A 27,542-nucleotide genomic window follows, 5' to 3' on the forward strand; every position below is an offset into this window, starting at 1 on the left:
TACTGTCATGTTTGGATTAACGGTTGTTGCTAGCTGAAATGTTTTCTATGTTTGAGATGCGCTCTAAAGAAATAAACCCTAAAATAAATGTGTATGGATGGATAGAGGAATGTGTCAGTGTTCCAGAGATATAAGAACCATGTTGATGAGGAAAAATGTACTCATGAAAAAAGCAAACTCATGGATTTGGTTAGTTGTATTTGTTTTCTTTTACTTATTTCCATTGGGGATATACAGTAGGTTTTCACACGACAGTTCCCATTGGGCTTTGGGTAATGAAAACTGTGTGTAGCTATATTGTAGCCATGTTGCTACTGTCACACCTACGCCCTTTTTATTTTTGGACAATACATTATACAACTAATATATATTTGTTAAAGCTGCACCATGAAAAGTCACTTATCAGTTTCTCTTTGCACCGTTACAATAAATTGTTTACATACAAAGTTCAAATCTTATGATTAAGAGGCAACATCTGAAGTTTTAATTAACACTTTTTGTACAGGATTTCTAAACTGATTTATGGATGTTATTTATTAACACACATTGGATGCTGAGTAGAACCGTCTTCTTCCAGATGACATTTGAAGCAAGAGGAGTCATTTGGGTGCTAAGGATTAAAATAGCTCAAGTGGGTACTAAGGTGTAGCTGATGCAGGTGACGCATCTTAAAAGACCAGACAAAAAAACATTAACCCTGAAGAGATAATTTAATAACATCCCTTGCACCTACTTTGCTCAATTAAATAATATTCTATTTTTCAAGAATTTTTAGGGGAAATGTGTGTAAGTAGTGATGACTCAGGCACTCAAAGACCAATTCAACACTGAATCACACTGAGCTGAACTCACAGCAGGTGTTTGTGATCATGTGATGCAAGAAAAAAAAAAAAGCCCAACAGGGGATATCTCTGAAATTCTATTTTGTACAACCATTGAGACTGCACAGATAGCCAAAGGGAGGAAGAAATCAGCCATCCAATGAACTTTGGTCAGGAGAGATAGGTGACTCACCGTCATTAGCATCGTGCTCACTGCCAGTCCAATCCTGGCCCGGCAAACGCCATTCCACTTTGTACTTGATAATGGGCACTCCACCCATGGAGTCAGGCTCCTCAAACGCTACCACTGCTGTGCTGGAGAATGGTTCCACTTGTTGAATTTCTGGCGACGATGGCACCTCTGCAACAGAGCGCAGACGAAAGCCAAATTTTTTTTAAAACTAGCACGGAAGTCTTTTCATACAATGTAATGATTCACAAAATGCATGTAACTCCCAGGATACCCTGTATGCAATGTTCATGAGAAACAACTTGGCATTGAAAAAATGGCAATCAAAGTTTTAAACCCATTTTAATAAGCTAGTTATTGAAAGGTAATTCTGTAAATAAGTTTAAGGTCGCTGTATAAGAGCTTTTGAAATAAAGCCATTGAGCCTTTATAAGAGTGAAAGGAGTTCAGGGTCTCTACAATGTAGGGTTGCAGTACTGTATATGTGTGCCTTACCAAACTGTCTATGTACATTGGCAGGGAGAGAATTCCATTTAAATGCATTAGAGGAGCTGATGTGGTTGGCTCAGATTGATACCGGCCACTGCAACACATGCTGATAATGTTCTGCTCTAAATCAACCCCTTTGACAATTGTGGTGCTGGCAGGCCCCTGGTGCCCCAAAGCCTCTGGTCACCAAATGACTGAAGCCTGCAGCAACAGCTTTACCTCCAGCCTGAGTTGCACTTTGATTCATGAAGATGGGTGTCACAGAGATGGAGCACCCTACGCGCTTTAGTAGTCTTTTGTAGACCCGCTACTGTAATGCCGTCTTTTTATCTTTTAGCGGAAATTAGTATGTCAGGCGGGTGTTATTTCAATCCATTCATTTTGGGTCTACAGTCTCTTTACAATTGGGCTACTGTTCATAAAAAAATGTACACGTGAAAAAGATGTTCATGTTCATGCATTTTTAAGTCGAGGGACTCTCTGACCTTTCATCTCGTGCCTCTATAGAGCTAAAACGTCAGGTGGATTACCAAGACGTTTGCTTATCCCATCCACGCGGATGATGGACGAGGTTGAAAGCCTTTGATTTGACTGACGCCATAAACTTTTGGTCTGGGGACACCACCAACTTTACATTTTTTTAGCACTGGTATCTCTCAAGGAACAAAATCACCTGTGTGTTGTGCATTTAATGGATCACTCTCATTGTTTGATGTAATGAAAGGCTTTGGTCTGAAACTACTGCTCAGTGCTGGTAATTAAAAAGCAAAACTGGAGGTTTTTTCTCTGTGCTAAAAGGGGAAGGAATCAACTAATCATCAATCCATATACGTATGCATGTCTGCAAACTTCTCAGAGCTACTCACCACAATTATGCAAACAAAAACACCAAAGAAAATGATCCTCCTCCTGTAATGATAAGCCTACTGGATCTTTTCTGGATTGTGTAGCATTAGTATGTCATGCAGAAACTGTTCAATTACCCTTCAAATTGAAATCATTTTGTTTAGTAAAGCTGGTTGCCTCGTGCTACTTGTCGAATTTTTTCATTGACATATCAATGTGGAAAATAAGGCGTAAATGTATTTGAGTTGGGTTCTTTTAGTCCAACTACAATTGGAGGGAGCCACTTTAGGTATACTAATGAGTTATGCAGCAAATGAAAAAGCAGAGAGAAAAAACCTCAAAGGGCCTACAGTATATTACACAGTGGCAGCAGAGGTTGTTAGCACAATTAATTTGACTACTCTGTATTTAGACAAGGTCCTGAGTGACCTACCTCGTCTAATGGATCCTGAACAATTTGCATACCAAATTCAAAGCTTAATTTCCGGTGAACAAACCTGCTTGGATCAGAAGGAACTCCTTAGAGTCAGTGCCCATCGCATTGGTTGCTGTGCAGTTGTAGCTCCCAAAGTCACTCTGAGAATCAGGTGTAATCTGAGAAACCAAAAAAGACAAAAACTCTGGCGTCATGTGGCGAGGCACTGCAGGTGAACAAGGAAATAAATACTTCTCAGAACAGAGTAGACCCGTGAAGAACTTGAACATTCACCTTATAGCAGGGGTCTTCAATGCTTTTTAAGCCAAGGACCCCTTAACTGAGAGAGAGACGGAGCAGGGACCCCCTACTACATATATTGTATAAAATGAAGTTGCATATTAATCTGTGCCTACAATAACTTGTAAGGCAGCCTAAAGCCTTTATACATACCTTTTGTGCACAGAATACTAAGCTATTCAAATAATAATGTATGTATTTAATTAATGTTCAGCATACATGTGGCACAGTGAATCTTTAGGATGAACTGTATCTGTGGATGGCTACCTTAGTGACTACCTTACCTATAGGCCAGTAAGCCTATCCTCAGTGGGGATTTATATTTGCTAATAATATGTTGGATTCATGTAAAGACTTTAATTTTTCTTTCAAAAATTAACAATAATTTGGACGCCCCCCTGCATTGACTCTCATGATCTCCTGGGGGTCCCGGACCCCCCTGTTGAAGATCCCTTCCTTATAGGATGTAATCATTAGTTATTGGTTTAATGCCATTTAGCAGTTTATTCCTGGCTGATCTAGAGTAATTCATTTGGAAAGTGATCGTTATGCAGATGCACAGATATCTATTTTAGGAACTAATCATTACACACCGGTTCATTAATATAGCATCTAGCACTCTGTACCTAATAACTTGTCTACTATTACGATCCTTGATTCAGAGTTGCTTCCGGAACTACTGGTTAGCTATTCATGTGAAAGATGACATGCCCTGCCAATTTTTTATTAATTTTCAAAATCACTTCTCTATGTGTTCTCTCAACCCCTGTGCTTTTGTATTTCAGTACAGACCTCCAGGTAGCTGACACTTTGTGTGTTGTAGATCTTCATGTTGGTGGTGTTGGCAGAGGGCAGCTGGAGGCCGTCCCTAAACCAAACCACTGAGGCTCCGGGGTGAGCTTCCACCTCACAGCTGATGTTGGCCGCGTTTCCCTCCCACGTGTACACAGTCACTCGACCCTGGATCTTTGGAGCATCTGCAGCAACACACAAGGGAGTGAAGATGGGAAAACATCACAACAGGCATGATTGGAACAGTTTACTGATAATCTAAAGTGTTTGCTTATTCAATCTGGTTCATCTGGCCAGGAGAGAATAAACTATCCACAGGGAAATGCAAGGTTTAATCCTTTATAAACAATGATAAACATCGCATGTGCGTAATTTTTCGAGGTGGGCTTATACAATGGGTCTGAATAGTCAAAACATTTACATATTTTCTCCTTTTTCAACCACTTTAATTGGAAATTTTTATAAGGTCAAGGAAATATTTAGATTTAGAGAACCAATGGCCCCAAGAGAATTCAGACTATGCAACATTTAGAGGCAATGTTGACTGGAACTGCGTCTTTTAATTAAGAATGTAAAGTGAACATGTACAGTACATCCATGCATTACTACACATCAGTACTGTATCTGGTGTACCAGGCAAGTGCACATAGCCTGTCATAATAAATAAAAACAAATAATTAAAAAGTTGTAGTCCTCAACAAAAAAAGAATAAAGTAAGAAAAAGTAAAAAAAATTGTTCCACAAATACTAAGACAGCACCATCGAGATTAGGATATTTATCTAGTCAGCTTAACTTTCATGAGACCATGGATGTTTACTTTTTTGTTTTAGGGATTTTGTCTAAAGCTTTAACTCCCTGATAACCTCTAACAGAAAAACACTTTCTTTATCCCTTTGTAGCTGACTACAAGACTTTCAGAATCTTAGAATTCCTGTTCTGCTCACACTACAAGTCATGGTGACATGGGGGTGCATAACATGTTGGATTTGGCTATGATAAAATAAGTAATTGAAAACCTTCCTAGTGTCGGTAACCACACGCAGCAGATGGTTTGTTACACAGAACCATCTGAGAAGCCGCCACTGGAAACGGTCTGAAAAAAAGCAGGCACTTTAAAAAAATACCTGGCAGGTGATTGGATCTGTCTATCATGTATGCCATTGTTGTTTTTAACGAACAGTCGAGGCCGTCACCTAAACACCTAAACCATGCCCATAGCTGCCAGTACAGTAGCTTCTCACCGCATGCCGATTGGTTCGGTGCGCTGCTGTGCGGACACAAACGCATGTCTTGAAGCCTGATACAGTAGTACGTGTCCACAGGGGCGTTTTTGGACGGGAGGGATCGCCCCGCTTCGTAGCAGTGGATGCTTAAAGGGGTTTGCGACTAGCAGTTTCTCATCAATGATCACTGACATGCGAAGAAAACAGGCTACACCCTTTGATAACTGCAATGGCTGCACCTGATTAGACGAACGCTTTCACTCGTGGGCTGTCTGTTTCAAGATTTCAGAACAGACCTACATGGCGGCTCGTTTGAAAACTTTCTATGGTTACACTTTACTTTAAGTTTTTTACATAAGAGTGACATGACACTGTCATGAACGTGTCATAAAACATTATAAACAAGTCATAAACGTTTATGACATAACGCTTTTTTAGTATGTGTCATTCGGTTTTGTCATGACAAGTTATGGTTAGGGTTAGGGTTAGGGTTCATGTGTCATTACTGTGTCATTACTGTGTCATGTATTCATGACATTCATTCATTCTCTTATGTAGAAAACTTAAAGTAAAGTGTTACCCTTTCTATTATATTACAAAAATAGTTCACCCAACTGGTTCTAAAAAAACATTTTAGGTGAGAAATGAGCTCTGCAGTTAGTGAATCTGTCTTCATTTTGGATCGACAACTGTCAGATTAAAAGGTTTTCGGGTGCTTCGAGAGGCGGTGATTCGAGCTGGATGTCTCTGATTGCATAAAGTAGCCTGGACCTCAACTTTATGCAACTTGACTCCCCGTCTCTCATGAATTGCTGCAACATTACCAGAATGCATTGCCCTGCTGAATACATAGACAATGAATGGGAAGCATGGAAATGTCGCTGCATGTGCACACATACCTTGACAATATGGATTTCCGTGTGATATGTGATTGCACGATTCTCGCATGATCTTAAATATCACAAGACTCCAGCTGCCATGCAAGGTGTGTCTGGGACAGGGAATGAAGAGGTCAAGAAGGCTTAAACTAAAGGACCTGTCCTGTCGGGCATGAGCACTAACAGTTCCAACTTGAGGATTTTTGCTTCCGATTTCAAAAATGTATATAGGACAAGCAAATAATGACCAAAGCCAACTAGTCTATTAGGCTTTGGTTTGTGCATGCATTTTACTAACATGAATAAAATGTACTTATACAATCATAATTTCATCTCACATGTATATGGCCCAGTACTAACTCTTGAATTCCTTCCAGTGAGTGAGAACACGAAAAGAGGAAATGTTGATTAATTCTACATCTTGTTTACACACGCATATGTGTTATCATCAAACCTGTTAAATCTCTGTATGGAACATCCACAGGACTGATAGGAATCAGTCAGCTGGGAAAGGCCACATGGAGTTTTCTATCGCAGGAGCAAGGAATTGTGGGATGGCAATATTGCCTTTCTTCCCTGAAGCTCCTCTTCTCAGCATTTCCAGCAGATCTTATCATGACTACCAGTGAGATACTTCATTTAGAAATCTTAGCAATCAAAAAAGACATTTAACACACACTCCCGAGGGCAGCTGGAGCAATCACGGCAATGCTAACAGAACCCGCAATGGCAAACAAATGCTAAGTGTAGTATAATGGCGGCTATATTTCTCTTAATTCTATTGATGATTCAAGGCAAGGTCTTTTATGTTATCCATTGAAGTTTAAGAGATATGGTGATTTAAATGGACATCAAATTGCCATTTTCTGCCGATTTTACTTGTCACGAAGAGTCAGTTTTATCGCAAGATGCTTCAGCTCAGCAATTACAAAAACATAAGTGTCTCACAAGGCTGGGTGCCATTATTGCACAGTACGTCTAATAGGCGTACAGTCACATAAGCGAGAGCCTTGAGTCAAGAAAAGTAACAGCGCTGAACCCTGTCAGTTCCAACTGTGATGGTAAATTCAGCTGGTTCATTTTGGATTTGATGAAAATTGGATACTTCCCCTCACTGCAACTGCTCTATATTTTGTACCTGCTGAGATACATCTAACACTGCTACCATTCATACTATGGTGCAAGGCCCATTTAGCAGCCCACTTTGATATGCTCATTGAATTGAATTGATAGCATATGGTCCAAACTAATTTTTGGCATCACATTTGTAGGAGGCTATAACAGGACATTGGAGATGGGTTTCCTGCATTGTTTCGTTTTATTATTTCCTGCTCACATCACTGAGCAGTGCTTCTGAATGTGGTGAAGTATGCTTTGCTTCCTGAGTGCTGTGAAATGCTGGGGCCCCTGACACTGCCGGGGCTTTACTTAGGACCCTGGATCCTTGAAAACTCGGCAGTGCGCTGCAGTTGGAATTGATGGATGAGGCTGAGTCAATAAATGTTCCATCTCCTGCAGCCCTGATTAGACTCTTGCTCTTTCTATCAGTGCTGCTTTGGGCCTTGTTGACTCACTACAGTGCCTGTGACCTGCCAGGTGAGATTATGGATTATTGCAACTAATAGGAATGTATTTGCTACTGGTGCTCATGTGACACGCGACTGCATTCAGGTTTTGCCTTACACATTAAAACAATTCATAATTTACAGTCAACTGACTGCATAAATGCTGATTATACCATGTCAAGGATAAAATATAGAGGAAATAGTCTTGGTCAAAATGGTCAAATTTCAATTTATTGCCTATTGGACGCAAACAATGGTTCTCTGCACCTTGAGTCTTAAATATAGGTATAATTAAAGCAATTAAAACGGTTGATATCTGCAGACCCAGAGAATATCACGTGAAGTGTTCTGAACTCAGTAGAACACCTAAAAGCTACTATGCACATGGGTTGAAATGTCTAACTGTATAGCCAACAGCACAGAGATGAGTAGATTTGAAGAATCTACTTGCAGCTCAAACAGTGTTTTCATTGGACATTCATGCTAAACAAACCACAGCTGCTGACAAAAACGGAGCTCACACAGAGAAGTTATTAACACTATCAGTCCTCCAACAGCAACTATAGACACACTCAGCCCAGCTAATGGGATCAGCCTGTGCAGCAGATAGGAAGTTCCATGCCTCGATAAAGTCTCCATTGTGTGAGTGAGCGAGTGGTGATAGAGGGGACAGAGAGTGAGAGCTGTGCTCAAGACAAAGCACCTTTTTTTATCGATAATTGCTTGGCAACAATCAGCTACCTGATTACTTGCTGATTACTCTAGCTAACTGCAAGCACTCACACAACTCTATCAATGCTGCGTTGTGATCATATCTCTGAGCAAATTGCTGGCACATTGAGAGCAGGGCATATTACTCAAATTAAGCTCTACACTGGTTTTATTTATCGCTTTCTCTTTTATCAAGGTAACATTCAATAGCTTTGAAAATGAGATCAAGTATGATTTGGCTTCCATTGTGCGCGACCAATCTTTCTAGGGATATGTTTTGAGCATGCTAAGTTATTTATGGGAAAATGCATGCAAAACACTGAGCCACAAGTACATTTCTGATTCTGTAATTCTGCTTTAGGGAAAAGTATGTCAGGTTTTTACTGAGGATAATGTAGACTCATGTTTGTTTTGCCCCTGTATTCCAGCACATTAGAGTTTAAGTGAAACAGAAACTATGAATAGCTGACTTACAGACTTATTTTGAGTGTGTTCACATTCACAATCAACTTACCAAGATAGAAATTGTAGCTCTTTTTATACAAAGCTCCAAAGGTTAAAAAAAGAAAAAAGAAAAACGTCCATCACACTGTTGATCTTAAATGGATATGACCACCTTCAAGCAATTTAACTTTGTAATCATGGTTACATATAAAATGTAGAGCGCTGGAGTACAGAGGCCAAACAAAGTTAGGGTTGGAAAATATAATTGAGGTTTTCTTGTGAGCTTCAAAGAATATTCTCCCCATTCAAAGAATAGTCTTGCCATCTTTTCTTGATGGTCCTATCGCTCACCTCGTTGGACAGTCTCTAACATATATTCAAAGGCAAAATGGTTGCACAAGCATTTTTGTCCAGAATTAGGATGCTCAAAGTCCATAACAATTAGACAGTTGCACAAAAAATAGGACAGATAAATGTTAAGCCTCAAAAGCCACTGCACCTTGGGGCTATGTCAGAACTGAGACCTTTGTTTCCATGGTAACAAATCGCAGTGGTACCACTGACCCAGCAAACTCTGCTTTTTTGCCCACCATTTATCCACAGGAACAGAGGCCACTGCCCAGACACTGTATATTCAGAAACCTTTCTTTGGTCTTAACAATCACTTCCCCTGGTCCTCCTCTGCTTTTAATATGTAGTCATGTATTTGCATCCGGTGCCATGTTTTTAAGTATTTATTTATTTATTTTTTTAAATGCTCTGATAAACTGCAGGAATAATTGTGAAGTAAATGTTGCTTAGCAGGGGTAGGCTGTTACTCGATCAGCCATATTTTTGAGTTTTACTTTACCGCCCAAAAATAACATAGTCATGAATCAGACAGCTTTGTGCATCTGATGCCAAGCACCAGTCATGTGTAAGTTCAAGCTTAGTTTGAACATACTGTAGTGTGGTCATTTATGCAATAACTCCGTACAAGTTAGGTACAGTGTAGGGTTATGACAAAACTCACATCTCCTCCGAGCAGGTAAATAACTGGTACCGTGGCGGAGCAGTTAGGAAAATGGTAGGAACTAACATTAGAAGAGCCAGAGGAAAATTTCCTTTGGTATTTATACCAGAAGCACATTTCTCATGACAGAAATCCCTTTACATTCATGATAACGCTGACATGCACGCTCAGTCTTGTGCTGTACGGTGACTTGACGCTGCTTCACTTACCCTAGGATGGGAATTGCCGCTGGCAGCCCTTTATTATTTGTAAAAAATTTAAATCTTGCAACCGTAGAGTGTTAAATTCAGCAGAATCTTTTTGCAAAGATGGAAGTTTTCCCAAAGACTTTTGCAATCTATCTAATGTTAGTTCCTTCACACACACACACACACACACACACACACACACACACACACACACACACACACACACACACACACACACACACACACACACACACACACACACACACACACACACACACACACACACACACACACACACACACAACCTATTAACCTATTACAGCCAAGCGCCAAGTGTTGACTTTATCAAACTTATTTTCAGCTGGTGCAACTGGCGGCAGAACTCCATCTGAAGACGGAATATTTGTCTAATCTGTTGGTCTGTTTGTACAAAGCTTGTGTTATTGATTTTTCTGCCCACAGGTGAAATCAACAGCTAATGAACAAAACCCAGAACAGCTGTCAGTGGACTGTCAAAAGACAATTTGGGAAACAGAGGAAATCCCAACCTGAGCCGAAACATACATGTTGGGAAAACATATAGGCACCAAAAACGTCAATTACAACACAATTCCCAATGGACATCCAGATCAGGGCCAAAAAAAAGAGATGTATGCCTGTGAGAAGAATTATTTTCACCTTTATATCCTGACTTAAGCACTTCAGTCCCTTTTTTATCTCAGCATTGATAAATTTGTCTAACACTGACGCTTGTTCTTTGACCTATATTAGTCTATAATATATGTGTGGTAGTGCCTGCGTGCTGAAATAGGATTCTGGTCATGTGAAAAATATTATTTAACATCTGCCATTAATAATTAGTCTATAAAAAAGGTTGGAAATCAAATCAATGAAGTCAATTCTGAGTTCAATTACACAATGCTATTATTTTTCTTCAACAAATAGTTCAACATTTGGGGCAATACATGCATTTGCTTTCATTCTGAGAGTGAGATGAATTGTAAGAAAAATGACAACTTATGCAAATGTCAACAGTAACATCACTTCATTCATTAATTCATGACAGAATTTGAACATTGCAAACTGAAGTCGGTGTGAATAACAGCACTGATACACAATTAGAGCAGGTGTAGGGAGAGCTGGGTGACTTACAGCGGACTTCCAGGTACATGTGCTGGTTGTCCTGGCCGATGGAGTTGCTGGCGGTGCAGAGGTACTGGCCGGCGTACGTGAACACGATGTTTTTCAGGGTGAGCGAGGACACCCGCGCGTGGCTGCGTACCACAATATTTCTATCGAGGCTCTATAAAGAAGAGGAGAAAGTAATTAGTCTCACTTATAAAGACGGACATTTTCATAGAAGTGGATGTGTGTCTTGCTACTTTTTCAGTGATATCCTCAATTTGGTCTTACCACTGGACACTTCTGTTTCTAGTCCGTTTGGAATAAAGTGGATAAGAATTTCTTTTAAGATGAACTGGGAACTAAACTTCATCAACATAAAAAAAAAAAAAAAAAGATACTGTGTTGAACGCTGTTTGACAGGTGACCTACAGTGTATTGAAATATAGTGCAAAACCACCACGTTGGATGAAGGGAGAGTAAAAGATACAAGTGCAATAAGCCCTTAACACAACAGAGAGAGGATAAGGAAAAAAAGGAGAATATTGAATCACATTGAAGCTGCTGCCTTCAATATTTATGAAGAAGAAAACTCAAAGGACAAGACTGATGTTATTCTATATTTTTCCTTTTGTAAGGTATCTGCTACAGACAGGATGGGGACTAGAACTAACTAGGGATTTGTGTACAATAAGGAAATATAAAGATACACCAGCCTTATCCTTTACAGTGTGGATGTAACCAGGATCAAAGTTTTATGTCAAGGTAAATGTTATTCTCCCTGGTTCAGGAAATGTAGATGGACAAGGTACACACAGCAATGTTGGCCACTGAGAAACTATCCCTGCATCGGCATTAGGGGTGTTCAAATTAATAATTTCATCGATGCATCGCGATGCGGACGTGACGATTCTGCTTCGATGCAGTGACAGACCTTAAAGGAAACGCCACCGTTTGTTGAAATAGGGCTTATCACGGTCTACCCTGGCTGTAGTTAGGTGGGCCAACGCATTTTTTGTCTCAGTGCAAGTAATTAGGTTGTTCTTTTGTCTTTTGTTGGCTCACTTTTACTCACAACATGCTAACCGGCAACATAGGATTCCATTGACTACGCTAAGCTAAGTTAGCGGCGGCGCTGCTGGTGTTGCACCAGACTAAAACAATGCATGCACAAAAAATGTGTTGGCCCATGTGTATTTCAACAAACTGTGGCGTATCCCTTTAATCGATTATTGCAACCCGTTCTCACTCCCAACTCGTAAAATACCGACGCTTGGGCAGTGGCTCTCAGCGTCGGATACGACACAAAAAGCCCCCTTCAGTGTATGTATGGAACGCAACGGGCAGAGCAGCAGCTCGACAGTAGCACTTTAAGATGACGTAGTATTAAGAGAGACAACGGTAACGAGTAGTATGAAAGATCAAAATGCTGCATTAGAAGGTTGGTCGGGGTGGTGGATGGGTCAAACAACACAGGACTTTCACCCAGGAGACTGGGGTTCGGGTCCCGTTCTTGTCCCGACATAACTGTCCACTTCTTGTGCCGCATGTCAGTCAGTACGTGCCGACCCAGAGGGTCTTTCAAGAGTCCCGATGCTGAAGGAGACTTTTAGAGTGAATAACAAAGGCCAAAGGACACACTTTTAGAGTGAATAACAAACGCCAAAGGACACACTTTTAGAGTGAATAAAAAAAGGCCAAAGGATGTCAAGAGTCCCGCCGCTAAAGGAGACTTTTAGCGTGAATAACAAACGCCAAAGGTACATGACCAAGCGTCCTTATTTTACACGTTGGGAGAGTGAGAATGTGTCCGATAATTGCCTTACTGATGTTACTTGTTGATTTTCCGGTCGCTGCTTTTTTTGTTTTTGCCTTTTGTCTGTTGTCTGCTTCAGACTCCGCTACATTCAGGAGGTGTCTTTTTTAAGAAGCAGATAGGCTATAATAAAAAGGGGAGTTTATCTATAGCTGACTGCTTGAATATGTCGCTGAAAACCATGTGTAGAATATCTGAATCGGGAGGCCAACCTTAATCGGCGGGGGATTCAGCGAGCGCACACAGCCCGGGGAAATAAACTTCAAACTCCTGCAGCATGTCGACTGCTGTCCCTATTAGCAGTCCAGTTGCAGGTTTGCACACGATAATTGCAGTTGAATAAATTGTTAAAACTTGTTTTGATTTTCCTCAGCAGAGCGCCTTTATTGCCCTGTCTATTTGGTTAAGCTGCTGTGTGGACATACAGGGTCACTGAGGATGCTTTATTCAGAGCAAGCTCTCAGCGCAGGTGGGCAGCCGACATCCGATTTATAACTACAACCCAATGACCTCGCTCGCCTTTTTTTTTTTCCGCCCCCCCCCCCCCGGCAGAGTTCACGTCACCATATACAAGGTCTACATATACAAAGAGGCCAAAGGACGGGGGTGCTATGTGTTCTGATCTGTTCTTTCTTCTCTTCTCACACCTGAGTGTATGTTTTTTAAACAACTAACACAAGCTTCCCACCAGGACAAACATTGAGATATACAATATGCTGCAGAATGTAGCAGGCAAAAAAAAAAAAAAAGGACATCAATAATGAAGAAGAGCCATGTAGCAGGCCCTATAAAACCTCTGGCTGCTGGTAACAGCTTTTCTTCCTTCTGGGCGACACATAGTTCAACCCAACAGTGGCTATATAACCTTCTACTTGCCATGATTTGTTATTAATATTTCAGGCATTCTAGGTGCTTCAGCGTTTTATTTTTATTTTTAATAAATAATTGAATAGTATTTGTTGTATAAGCATTATGGCCTGAAGTGTTATCCTCTACATAGCAGGGGGATGCAGATTTGGCAGAAACATTTGTGCTGTTTACTGAAGATCTGAGGGAGTGTCCTAGAACATTTTTGAAAGGGCAGCATTAATCTTGTCGTACTGCAGTGACACAGAAAGAAGCCGCACCGGGCACGCCGTTGGGATGCAAACAGGGATAAGGTTAATGGAGAATAATACTGTAATGATACAGACCTTTGAACAGGATTTATTCGTTAATTCCAACAACTCTGATTGGTCACCAAATAAATAACAGTGGCTGTTTCCCGTGCTAAGCTGAAAACTGAAGGTGGTAGAGCTTTTGAAACAGTTGACTGTAGGACGCGTTGTCTCATGTGATTGGCTGCCTCTGCTGACATCTTTAAAAAAGCAGCTAAAGACAGATCTTTTCAGTCAGGTGTTCATTTAACCACATTGTTGACTGTATTCTTATATATTTCATGCGTTTGTGTTCTACTATGATTTACTGTGATTTAAAGGTCCCATGACATGGTGCTCTTTGGATGCTTTTATATAGACCTTAGTGGTCCCCTAATACTCTATCTGAAGTCTCTTTTATATAGACCTTAGTGGTCCCCTAATACTGTATCTGAAGTCTCTTTTATATAGACCTTAGTGGTCCCCTAATACTGTATCTGAAGTCTCTTTTATATAGGCCTTAGTGGTTCCCTAATACTGTATCTGAAGTCTCTTTTATATAGACCTTAGTGGTTCCCTAATACTGTATCTGAAGTCTTTTTTATATAGACCTTAGTGGTCCCCTAATACTGTATCTGAAGTCTCTTTTATATAGACCTTAGTGGTCCCCTAATACTGTATCTGAAGTCTCTTTTATATAGGCCTTAGTGGTCCCCTAATACTGTATCTGAAGTCTCTTTTATATAGACCTTAGTGGTCCCCTAATACTGTATCTGAAGTCTCTTTTATATAGACCCTTGGCGGTCCCCTAATACTGTATCTGAAGTCTCCTTTATATAGGCCTTAGTGGTCCCCTAATACTGTATCTGAAGTCTCTTTCCCGAAATTCAGCCTTGGTGCAAAATTACAGCCACTAGAGCCAGTCCCACAATGAGCTATTGAGGAGGAGAGAGGGGGGGCAAGGTAGAGGGTGGGGGTGTGGCCTTGACCAACTGCCACTTTGCTCGTTTTAAAGCCATGATGTCTCTCTCTCATGGGTGGGCCAAATTCTCTGGGCGGGCAAAGCAGAGAAAGGGGAGGTAACCTTTCCCCTTATGACCTCATAATGACAAGATTCCAGATCGGTCCATCTGAGCTTTCATTTTCTCAAAGGCAGAGCAGGATACCCAGGGCTCGGTTTACACCTATCACCATTTCTAGCCACTGGGGGACCATAGGCAGGCTGGGGGAACTCATATTAATGTTAAAAACCCTCATAAAGTGAAATTGTCATGCCATGGGAACTTTAATGTGCTTTTTATTATTATCGATTTGTTATAATGTATTTATTTATTTGGCCTGTGAAGCACTTTGTGACTCTGTCTGTGATAAGTGCTATATAAATAAACTTTACTGACTTACTTGTTTGTAATGGAAGGCATGGGAATGACTTTAAAGTCTCCCTTTTGTTTGTGTCACTGCTTGGTCAATACACGGTTATATATGTTTCGCTTGTCATATATTCTGTACTACAACCGTCATACAGGAGGAGACTGGAGCCAGAAGAAGCATAGGTCATGGTTATCACTGATGCAGTGAACAAGTACAGTTCACTCTATATATGTGCTGCTTCTGTATTTTCAGTAAATTTAAATCAAAGCTGACAAGGGTAGCTTTTCACAGTAACCAAGGTGCAATGAGCTTTTTTTACTTTGGGGAGGATTTAGTTTTTTTTCCTGTCAGCACCTGGATTTCTGTACACAGATAATGCAGACTAGGAACAACTGTATATGTCAGTATCCTATTGGGGATAGCCAAATCCAAATCACAAGGAGGGCATATGAGAATTTTGTAGCTCCTACTCTAATTGCAAAGGTTTGTCAGCAGTCAACATCGCAAATAAACTAATAAATATAACAGGCCAAGTTATTATCCGGACTAATAGTCTATAGCCATACTAGTGGCTCTGGGAGATTGTATAGACACTGTGGTGAGACCAAAATGCTAACATGCTAACACTGAAAATGGTAACTGCTGTTAAATGCTGTTTTGTTTTTTTAATCCAGAAAGGTCCCTTTGAGATACAATATCTCTTCGGCAGAATAAAAAGTGTCATGTACAAAGTGGGACTTTAATTTGTTTTGCAGGTATTTGGTCATAAACTATTGACCAAGTAGGAATTTTGATCTGACGATGGCACCAGATGAAAAGTCGGGGGATCACCAAAGTCATTACAATTGGTCCTGTGGGTAACAGGATGGCTGTTCCAAATTTTACAGAAAGCAATCCACTCCGGAGCAAAGCATGGCAGACTTGAGAAACTTTAAATGAAAGCCCTTTTCCACTGCAGGAACTTTACTAAAGTTAATTCTGCTATAACATCGTGTCATTTATTTCCCCCTGCATTGTTTGGCTGTGTGATGTATCCATGTTTCTGCCAGACTCTGATCTTCTGGTACACCTTTTCTCCTCTAACTGCTGACTCTAGCTCCTCTCTATGGCTTCCTTGCCCTGATTACAATTGAGGGCCTGAGCACCTTCATTTGTCCAACAAGCATTCTCCATTGTTCCTCTTTTTTTAAAGTATAGGTTGTCCTAAAGATGCTGTAATAAAAGGGTGGGTACTGTTGTGCTTGTTGTTATCGTTGTTGTGATGTGACAACACATCAGCTTGACCAATCAAGTGTTGCCTTTTTGCACAGTTTGTATTGTCAATGTTTTGCACTGTTTCTATGTGTATCTTATATGTTTCTTATATGTATTTTATGTAATTTGAGTCTGCCCTGTGTAATGGAAAATTTTATAGTTATGAATTATGCTTACTTGAAACAAGAACACAAAAACACCGTGGTATTGAAAAAGGTTACTAAGAGCAAACGGAAACTATTTTTGTTATATTTAATCGCATCAGCATCTGCATAACAGACACAGCTTGTTCTGTGGTTAAACCTAAGGTCCTGAAGATGGCATGTTCAAGATGTAAGAGTAGGATGGCTGCGAGACATTATCCCGCTTAGACGTTTCCTGTTTTTAAAGGTTTTACTTATGACCATGTGGGTGCTTCCTCTTTGAGTGTTCCTCTTTCTGTGTTTAAAGGATGCTAACATTTTGCATGTACTTTGAGAGCTCTTTCTCTGCACTCTGCAGTGCAGTGAAACCAGCTGTCCACTCTGAAGCAATAATACTTATGACTCTTCCACATTGCACTCTGATGTTTTGTGAAAGTTGTGTTTTTGCTTGAAAGTAATAAAACAAACAAAGACAGTTTGATTTTCCTCATCCTCTGCTACATAGAAATTTCCACCACACCTGTCAAAGTGAATTTCTGCCACTTGTGGCAGTATAATAATAATAATAATAATAATAATAATTTGAGTTTTTCTTATTTTATCTAATCTTAGACTGACAGCACTGCGGGCAACCCCTGAAAGTTTTAGCATTTAGTATCATCTCCGGACCAGTGCCTACTGTCAAAACAAATTGTATTGTACTGTAATTAAAAAGGACAATAAGACTGATGAAAGTAGAGTTGGGTCCCTAAGTAGAGCTGAGCCTGACAAGCTGACTCAACAGTTTTTTTTTGTTTTTTTTTAAATGAATAGAACTTATGATTAACTATCTCCCAATTCGGGGGGCCAGATCCTCATGCATGGTCTGACACATTAAGGTAAACGTGCGCCTCCTCCAGAAATTCAAACTGATGGTGCATTCAAGTGATCCTCTGAAGTAAAAAATTTTGACATTCAGGGTGCCCTGGCCCCGAGAGGCCATGGTGTCACTTACTGTACAGTGACTCTAAAACGCAGTTCATAATGGACGAGTGGTGAATAGTTTACTGTTAAACAGTACATTTCTGTGTAATTCCCTGTACTTAACAGATTTCCAAGCCTCTCACAAGACCACACAGTAGAGTCCATGCCTTGCTACCATTAGTTAATCAAGTTTGAATTCTAAATTTACTACATTTTTACTATGTATTTAAGACGATGATGAACCAACCGTTATACAAATAAATACACCATTATATTGTGTTCTTTGCTGACCTTCTGAGTTGACGAGAATTGCCTGAATGCTCTTTTCAGCACAGCTGACATCAGTGGCATTCAGGGGGTAGGGTATTATAATCAGACCATGTTCTGGTTCAAGAGTCAGGCTGCTTTTTAACGTGCACTTCTCAATGAAATAAAGACACACCGTAAAGGCTTTGGAGTTACCATTAGCATAACATCGACATTCAACACGGAAACACGTCTGTCTTCACTGCTGTGGAGAACCATAGAGGGTACCATATCTTTAGACACATAATATACGAAGACAGGTATCTTCATCATAGATCATGAGACAAGTTTGTTTTGTGGTATACCTGTCTTCAATGCGGTTATCTACACAGCCAGATACAAGCTGCTGTATCAGGTTAAACACGCTATTTCTATTCTTACTCCTGTCACCCTGTAGAGACAAGCAGTGTAAGAGAAACCAGTGGGAAGAAGAGAAAGGGAACGGTAAACAGTTAAAGGAATACGCCACCGTTTGTTGAAAAAGGGTTATTCACTGTCTCCTCCACATTTATATAGGTGGGCAAATGCATTTTTGTATCAGTGCATGCATTGTCTTAGTCCGGCGCCGCTAGCTTAGCTTAGCGTAATGAATGGAATCCTTTGTTGCCATAGCTAGCTTCCTCCTAACGAGACCTCTCCAATTCACAAAAATGGATGAAATTGAAATCACATAGCTTTGTAAGACCATAGAGTATGTGTTATATAAATGCCATGACGAAATTCAAAGTGTAAATATACACAATGTATGTCGAAAGTCTAGCCACGATGTTTCCCCATTGGAATGAATGGCAAACAGAGCTATAGCTAGCTTCCTCCTAACGAGACCTCTCCAATTCACAAAAATGGATGAAGTTGAAATCGGTCAAACACATTAGCTTTGTAAGACCACAGAATATGTGTTATATAAATGCCATCACGAAATTCAAAGTGTAAATATTCGCAATGTATGTCGAAAGCCCGTGGAGCTCCGCGGGCTGCCGATATCTCTGTGCCCGAGTAGCAGTGCTTCGGCTGTAGCCTACTTCCACCCAATATAGTCCCAAGTCAATATCTACCTGGGAAATCATCTAGTCTTAATCTGCATTGCTATTTTTACTCGTTGTGAATAAGCAGGCCACAAGAAGTAATTAGGTTTTGTTTTTGTTGTAGTTGGGTCACTTTTACTCAAGACATGCTAAACAGCAACAAAGGATTCCATTCATTACGCTAAGCTAAGCTAGATGTGGCGGCGCCAGACTAAGACAATGCATGCACCGATACAAAAATGCATTTGTCCACCTATATAAATATAGAGGAGACGGTGAATAACCCTTTTTCAACAAACGGTGGCTTATTCCTTTAAGGGCATGCATACAAACACATTTCTCGACAGTCATACTTAACTACAGCAAAAGGCTACACTTTACACCTACATGGTAGCTAACTGACTACAAAAGCAAGAAAAAGCTGTGGGGAAAACACCATCATGGAATGTTGAAATCACCTACAATTAATAAATGTACTTTCCACATACCATACTGTACTAGTATAGTCAGTAAGTAAAAGTGGTAAACTTAAAATGACGTCTAACATAATAAGACCGTCACATAATAATTCGTTACCATCACATTAACGTATGCTGCAGCTGAGATCTGCCGAGCCTTAAATCACACAACCTGAAATCCAGGTGCACTGCTCAACAACGTGACGCAAAACGGGTCACATGCTGGGATTTTGACTTGTGATCAGATCATTTGAATAAACTTCATATAATTAGGGAAGTGGCAATGCAGGCACTGAATCATTGGCTGGTGAAATTATTCAGAGGTGAATGGTATGATTTTAGAAGAACCAAGTCGTCAGAACTCTGGGTGTGTGCCCGCTGTCAGTGTTGGTAGAGTTTTTGCACACAGCCCAGAATTATGAGCTGCACAGGTTCATTTATCATGTGCTTTTTCATTAACACCAGTTCATGAGGTTCATCGAGTATTTTCACTGAGTATTTTCACCGTGAAGTTTAACAAGGTATTAATTCCATCCCTTACTGTGTGTGTGGCAATGAGTGAAGTTAGCTTGTTATAGTGTGTCAGTTCTATCTAAGGACAGTAGTTCTCACTTTGTGGAGGGCCAAGACTTTGCATGCTTCTTTCCAATCAAACATTACAGCAGGGCGCTCATGTAGTGTTTTGGGGTTTATAATTAAATAGGCTTGTTTTATTCTTAAAATCTTGGTATTAGTATTCTAAGAAATTGAACTAAATCGTAATTTGGATGAACTGACTCAGTAAGACCAAAGAATAAATGAGTTACCTTCAGCTGCTGTATTATGCGACTGAAGTCAAAACATGCAGACTCCTGGCATATGATAGTAGGCTACACCATTTAATACCACTCAGTTAATATTTAGTATAGCTTGTTGAGTTAGCGCCGTGGCTGGCCCTCAGCAGAGCAGACAGTGTTTTTATTATTATTTTTTTTTTATGTGAGGTTGTGCTGCTGGCCAACCAACAACCCCTGTATCAAGCAAAGTCTAAAAACTAACCAGACCATGCAGCAGGAAATAGCAGGGGAATTTGTGAAACAAAAATAAACGGGGACAAGTAAATAGGGCGAGTCTAAATGTGTACTGAAACTAAGTGGATTAAATGTACTGTACTACGAGTCTAATGGTCTGCATATTTAGTGCACAACTAAATGTAGTGAGCATTAAATGTGGGCTTAATCACAACACTTCTGCTCTGCAGTAAAAAAGGGGTGGTCTACGGTGTAAGTTTGGGCTATTACAACTAGAGTCAGGCTACCATATTTAGTAGCCATACCTCATATTTGTCTGGTCGCGTCCATGAAGCCTAGAGAGGACAAACACAGAGGAAGCAAAGACAAACAGCGACACAGTGGAGCAAAAAGTGAGTGCAGACTATATTTACCTGCAGGTCATGTGCAATGATTGGACCATACCTGTGATTTGGAATGTGTTAGCTCATTGGCTACAAATACATTGCTGCCAATCATTTTTCAGGACACACCAGGTCTTTTTTTTAAGATATTTTTTGGGGCATTTTAGCCTTTGATAGACAAGACAGCTGTAGACAGGAAAGGGGGGAGAGAGGGGAGGGAAGACATGCAGCAAATGGCCGCAGGTCAGACTGGAACTCTGAGCCGTTGCATCGAGGACTGAACATCTGCATATGGACACATGTTCTGCCAGGTGAGCTACCCAGGCGCCCAAACCAGGTCATTTTTTTACCCTCCAGGTAGTTTTTGATTTACATCCATTTTCAAATGGTAGGGAAATCATCTCACAGTGACTTTGAAATTGCCATTCGAGTTAGGTAATCCATCAAGGTGAACTTCAGTCTGCTTTTCTATTGTTTATGCTAAAATAAGTCGACCATGAATCAGTAATGTAACTTTGATAAAAAACTAATGCAGACATAATGCTTACTGTGATACATTTCCCAACTCCAGTTTCGAGAACGTGCATTGATTTCCATACCTAAGTGAAATAAATGGAAAGCAATATTTTCCTGAAATGTAGGATAACACATTCTAACATCTACATGCTTTGGAAAGTGTAGCATGTATATATACATGATGTATGGCCAAGGGGCTTAAACATGTATAAATAATGGCATTGTTCTCACAAACAAGAATGTATACACAATTAGCAAAAACATTGACGAAGATTCCAGAAATTACTTTCACAGTGGATAAGGGTTTTTCTACCATTTATTTTGAATTATGATTAATTCCATCATAAATAAATGATACTACTCCTAAAATATTCAAAACAGAGCAAAGGGAATATTAAAACCCGACATCATTAAGTTTAAGGTTTTCTTAAAGTGAAAAGGACCAATATGGTGATGTCAGGATAACTGGCTTGGCAGTTTCATGTCATCAGGGAGTTTACTGAACTGGCCAAAATGCCAAACTGGATTTTAATAAATCAGCATGGGGGCTTCTCGGTCAGGGGTTAGTTATTAATTAATGTACTGTAACAAGAGATAATTTGGAGGCACAGTAAGGAAAACAGGGCACTGAAACTAATCATGAGTGGGCCATTTACCGGTATCTGGGGACTTTGTTTTTCTAATCAGTGGCTTTGCCATCAAGTCATTCTGTGTTTTGATTAACTTGTTCATTTATGTACAGAAAACTGGTGTGCACCACTTATCTTTCATTAATCACAAGCACATACCGATACTCTCATGGAGTAAAAAAGCACATGGTGTCAATGTACAAAGAACCTCCCTTCTTATGAGATGATAAAGTGACCCGAAATACTTTCTACAATACAGTGAAGTTTAAAAGAGGGGGTAGCAGCCAGTAAAATGACTCTTCTGTCATTAAACATCATTCTGAATATGTCTGTGCTCATCTAGTCTGGCTGCTATAATGTAGAACTAGAACTGGAATGGAAGACAAAGCGTGGCGAACAGAAAACGGACCAATGATGAATGACGATCCAATGCAAATTAGTGACAGCTATAACCAAATGATCAGCGGGATTTTCTGATTACAGCAGCATTAAATCAAAATTGATTTGACAGTGATATAGTAAAGGGAAGGATGATGACAGGCAGTGAATGGAAGAAGATACTCTGCTATGACTGTGAGTGGCGACGGGCAAGTCCTGTTTTGTGGAAGATAAGATTCAGTAACTTGCAAAACAGCCATGAATGCACTGTGCTGTGTGAATGATTCCACTCATTGGCAGTGATAAATGGCACAGGTAAGAGGAAAAACTAGGGACACCTTGGCAATCTCAAATTCACAAATTCTCTTCTGATGATCTGATGATAACATTTGTAGAACCTTCCCAATGGTAAGTCTACACATGGAAAGTTTGGCGCTAGAAGGAAAGCCATCAAAAGCATACCGGTATGCTTAATCTGAGATTGAATCTAATGTAGCCAAGATACCTTCAGCACACTTCTGAGACTCTAATGTGATTCTTTGCAATTCTGTAAAACGTTTACCATGGAAATGCCTTTATGTTTTCTTTTTTCCTGGCATGAAACCAAGGTGGAGACATGCCACCAGCAGAAACACTTTTTGCATGCATTTCAACTTTTGGCACAACCCAGCTCCACAAAGCTGGTATATGATGCATTGTACAGCCAGGTAAAAGCAATGCCTTCTCAGGTTGAAATTCCTGGTTCCATCTATCCAATATAATATGATAATATCACAGCGACTAATGTGCTTCTAATGTAGCTTGAAGTTGAAATGCTTTTGCTCTTTCATATGCTTTCATATGTTATTTCGAAACAAATAATCCAAATATATGTTTTGCTGAGCAAAGTAGTCTTCAAGGCTTGTTATGGTGTAAATGTGCCAAATTGAGATCCATCACTCCCTTGGGCAAACTTTTAGTCTTGGCTTGACTGCAACGAAGACGGAAAATGGAAAGCCATTCATGATACTGGGAGGCTTCTGGACTGAATTTATGGAATCTCTTCTGAGCCTTTAATGAAGGCTTATTTGATGAAACATCTGGCTTATTTACTGGGTCAACCCAGTAAATAAAATGGTAAATGGAGGCCAGAGTATAGAGTAATATGATTGGTGTTTTTGGAATTTCACTGTCCTCGTTGATAAATGACTTAATACCACTGCTACTATTCTATTCCCCAGAATCAGGTGGGAATCTGCATAATTAGTTATTGGTGTGGAACACAAAAAGGGCACTTTTGGCTCCAAAATGAGTCTAAAAGCTGAAGGAGCTAAACTTGTCAGAGGCTCTGGTAGTAGCAGATGGTGGAAGGAGTTAAAGTAAAACTGAATTACTTCCATTATGTTTAATCCCTACAGTAAAGCCAAGGAGAACATTTTCGACAAAGAAGCAACACAGATTGTGACACAAAACCATTACTATGGGAAACGTCTTATGACCTCCCAGGTGCATGGGTGGACAGCAGGGGGACTGTTAAACATGGTAACTTACTTGAGAAAAACACTGATTTAAAAAAAAGGGGATAAAGAATTGCTACAGTGTTACAACATTTTTTAAATTGACTGCCCAATCTGTCTGGTCCAATTTTGGTAATTACTGATTATGACTTTACACTGGAAATGGATTAACACTGCTGGTCCAAATGTGTCATTTTTTTGGATCGATGATCCACAGATTGGCCTTGTTTACAGGATAAGGCTTTAGTGATTATCTATTTTTATTTTTATTTTTTTTACATTAGTCAGATAAATGAATTAATCCTACTACATGTGTATACAGACTAAAATTAAGCCAAATGTATCAAGAGTAACTATGTTAGCTGCAACCGTGTTTGTGTGGAGTGTCAGTCGTAAAGCCTCGGAATAAGATCCTTTCACTCAAGTTGAAACATTTTCGACTTGTGCGGATGCATCTGCCCACTCTTGTCCTTCCATTACCTTTACTATATGTCTAGTATTTGCTTTGCATTCCGTTTGAACCTTGACAATTATTTCCTTTGCAGCCAGAGCATGATATACTGTAGCTTATTTATCTTTGCCATTGACCTCCATTGTTATCCAACAACTAAACACATGTTCCTTTATCACCACAAGCACACTTTGTTTTGAGTCAGTTCAACGTACTGTACATTGTCCTGCTGCTGTAAATACAAAACCCATCTGTTAACACTTAACACATTATTGACTTTGGTCTTTTCATGGGCTTCGTTGACAATAAGAGAAATACAGAACAACACCAGGCAGATTCATCCGTATTGATTCTAACAGTACGACTGGCAAAGCTACTACAGAACCTGGCCCTTACCTGTGTTCTTTTTAGTTTGATGTTGTTATGCAAAAGGTAGAACTGTTCATCTCACAGCAATTTATTTGATGTTACATAATTAATCACAGTGGACGGAGCTGTGATATAAAGTAGGCCAGTAAGGCTCAAATACTGTGCAACTGAGTCCTGTTGTGTCCTTTGGGACATAACAGCACAGGTGGTTTCACTGTATTTCCTGTGTGCGTCTCCAAGAATAGTACACCTTTTGTTACATGCATACATCATTTGTAACAGTGACACAACAGTTGAGCTTGATAATGTAAGGCAGGGAGTTACCGCTAACCACTTTTATATTGACAATTTTGTTGCAAGACAGCACACAAAAGAACACAAAAGAGAACACACAAGAGAGTGTGGTCAAGCATGAAACCAAAACTAATTCCATGAAGAACACATACAGACTTCTCAGCAACCCGTGTGGTAGCGGCCTCACAGAGATACGAGAGATGACCTACTGGTTGCCTTAGATACAATGGCCTACTTTAGTCAATATTTTGGGCATGACTGACCCACACTGTACTCAAGTGTATTGCTGCAAAAATTGCTTCTAAAGTTATATTATTGATAATTCTTTAGCTTTTTTTTGTCAAATCATATAGTTTTCCTGCAACCCAGTAGCAAATTTCCCAAGGCCAAGTAGGCTACCAGTCCATAACACAAAGGACGGGAAGCAGAGCCTAACTTCCATTTCAACCAGAATATTAAGATGTATTATTATTTTTGCAGTATCCAAAGCAAGCTGATGCACCAACCAACGTATGAGGTGTTCTTCCTGACTCCACAAACCTGCTAGAGGCAGAAAGGTAATTATCGTAATACTGTTTACTGCATTCACAGCAGAAAATTACCCCTCTGAAGTGACTAATCCGTCTACTGCTCACATGATGCATGTTGTCAGAAAAGACCGTTAAGATGGATTTTTCAAAATTATACCATTTTAATGAGCTGATAAGAGCATAACAATAGACCTGGGATGCGATTCTTCCTCAAGTCTGGCGACTGCCAACAGCTGTGACCACTGTAAGGATGGTAATCATAGCTCATACGTCTTAAGAAGCCTTTTACCATGTTCTATAGCCAAAGCTTAAATTCAGCATTATCCCCAGTGCTCCTGAAGGACAGGAAAAGAAAATACACCAAAGCATGACAAAAACCCATAACCCTTATCTGGCTTCTTTACTCTTAAAAGTGCCCACTCATTTGCAAAGTGGATTATCACAGCAGTTTGCCAGAGTAGCATAACTGAGCTCAAAACAATCTGATTTTGAGATAGTGGGAGACTCAGGGCTTCTGGCTTTCAACACAGCTTTAATTAAGCTAATTTCCTGAAATCATTTTCACTTTCTCAAACTCTCACCCTTTAAATGAGCACTTTTTATATGAATTTTCCCAAAATTTTAACTTTTAAATGCTAGTGAATACTAGGGAGCAAGGAAGAGTGTTATATATGATATTAACACAGCTGGTGAATATCATGCCATGGCACTGCCTGGAAATTGGTTTTATGGCAATCTCTACACTCTACCTCTAACATTTATGATGTGAATATACAGAATCATTGATGCAATTCCAGCAGTATTGGAGAAGTCCTACCAAAAGTTTAGAGAGATGGTAGAATCCAAACTTTACTGTACATAGTGAACATTCAGGTGGCAGTGCAGGATTCAAAAGGCCTTTAGAGTGTATGAAGCACTGGAAGCAGTTTCAGCTGATTGGCCAACTGGCTATGAATGATCTAAGAGGGCTCAATAAAAGCATACTCAATAAAAGCATACTAAAGTCATTTCAAGACTAAACATGCATCCATGTGAATATTGGTGGGTGCGTTAACTCTGGGATGGATTAGAGTTTTCTGAAATAAATGACAATTTACTAGAGGTTGGTCAAATAACAGCAATTCCTCAAGGAGTCCACATATGTATGACTGGTCAAAAGGGTCTGCAGAGTCTGCGCCAAAAACACTAGCATGGACAGAAAAAGTTTAGAAATATTAAATCGAGTTCTGTGAGACACCAAAAACAAATTTGAAATTCCTTGAATGATGTATATATGTTGTGCCAATACTGTAATACAGTATACATATCCAGTGTGCCTCTATTCACAAAGGTCTGTTTGAGGGAATTTTGTTGTTTTAATGATGCAGAGAGAGGTTTTCAATCTGGATCTAAATCATAAAAATCCTGTGTAAGTTTGAATAAGTGCACTGTCCAACTTAGCGGAAAAAAAGACAAGAAATACATAAAAAATTAGTACCTGCTCTCCTTCAGTGAATACCCTATTTTCAAAACTCCAAGAGATGGTGGGTGTGGGGTCGCCCAAGGCCTCACAGGTCAGGGTGACTTGATTGTCAAACTCTGACGCAGTCTGGTTATTCAGGTAGGTAATCTTGGGTTGTACTAGAAAACAAGACAAAAATGGCAAACATGTTAGCAACCAATTGTTGATCTCGCCAATGGACGAAAGTAATTTGAATGTGTTCTCTTTTCAGCTCACTTCTGGTTTCTACCAACTCGTGTGGAAAAAATAGCTGGTAAAAATAGCTAGCTCTTTAGCTGCTATGTTTGACCTACTTTAAAAGCTGGTTGCTGAACATCAATGTCAGGGTGTAACAGGGTTGATGGTAGTGGAGTTTGTGTAAAACCAAAACAATAAGCTCAGCAGAGAATAGGCTAATCATTCGCTGTTGTTTTCATCACCATGGGTGACATCTTGCACATAGTACATAATCATTTGAGTCATTGTTGAACATATTTATAAATAGCTGAATCATCTGTGGGAAATTAACATTTTGGG

At 39.8% G+C, this 27,542-nt stretch overlaps 1 protein-coding gene across 21 annotated transcripts in view; it reads right to left on the minus strand.

Moving 5' to 3' along the window:
- ncam1a (neural cell adhesion molecule 1a) overlaps positions 1-27,542 on the minus strand; it is a 269,226-nt gene that overhangs the window by 45,243 nt on the left and 196,441 nt on the right. For 14 of the 21 annotated variants that reach the window (XM_039778226.1, XM_039778224.1, XM_039778231.1 and 11 more), the window contains exons 8-13: positions 27,003-27,145; positions 20,785-20,814; positions 11,028-11,178; positions 3,854-4,038; positions 2,844-2,940; positions 1,015-1,182 (exon numbers count right to left, since the gene is read on the minus strand). In XM_039778226.1, coding sequence (XP_039634160.1) covers positions 1,015-1,182; positions 2,844-2,940; positions 3,854-4,038; positions 11,028-11,178; positions 20,785-20,814; positions 27,003-27,145 — 774 coding nt within the window. The remainder of the gene's footprint in view (positions 1-1,014; positions 1,183-2,843; positions 2,941-3,853; positions 4,039-11,027; positions 11,179-20,784; positions 20,815-27,002; positions 27,146-27,542) is intronic. The other 7 variants (XM_039778229.1, XM_039778234.1, XM_039778237.1 and 4 more) reach the window with 1 other exon arrangement.

This window comes from Perca fluviatilis, chromosome 16, assembly GCF_010015445.1.
Source record: "Perca fluviatilis chromosome 16, GENO_Pfluv_1.0, whole genome shotgun sequence".
Lineage (NCBI taxonomy): Eukaryota > Metazoa > Chordata > Actinopteri > Perciformes > Percidae > Perca > Perca fluviatilis.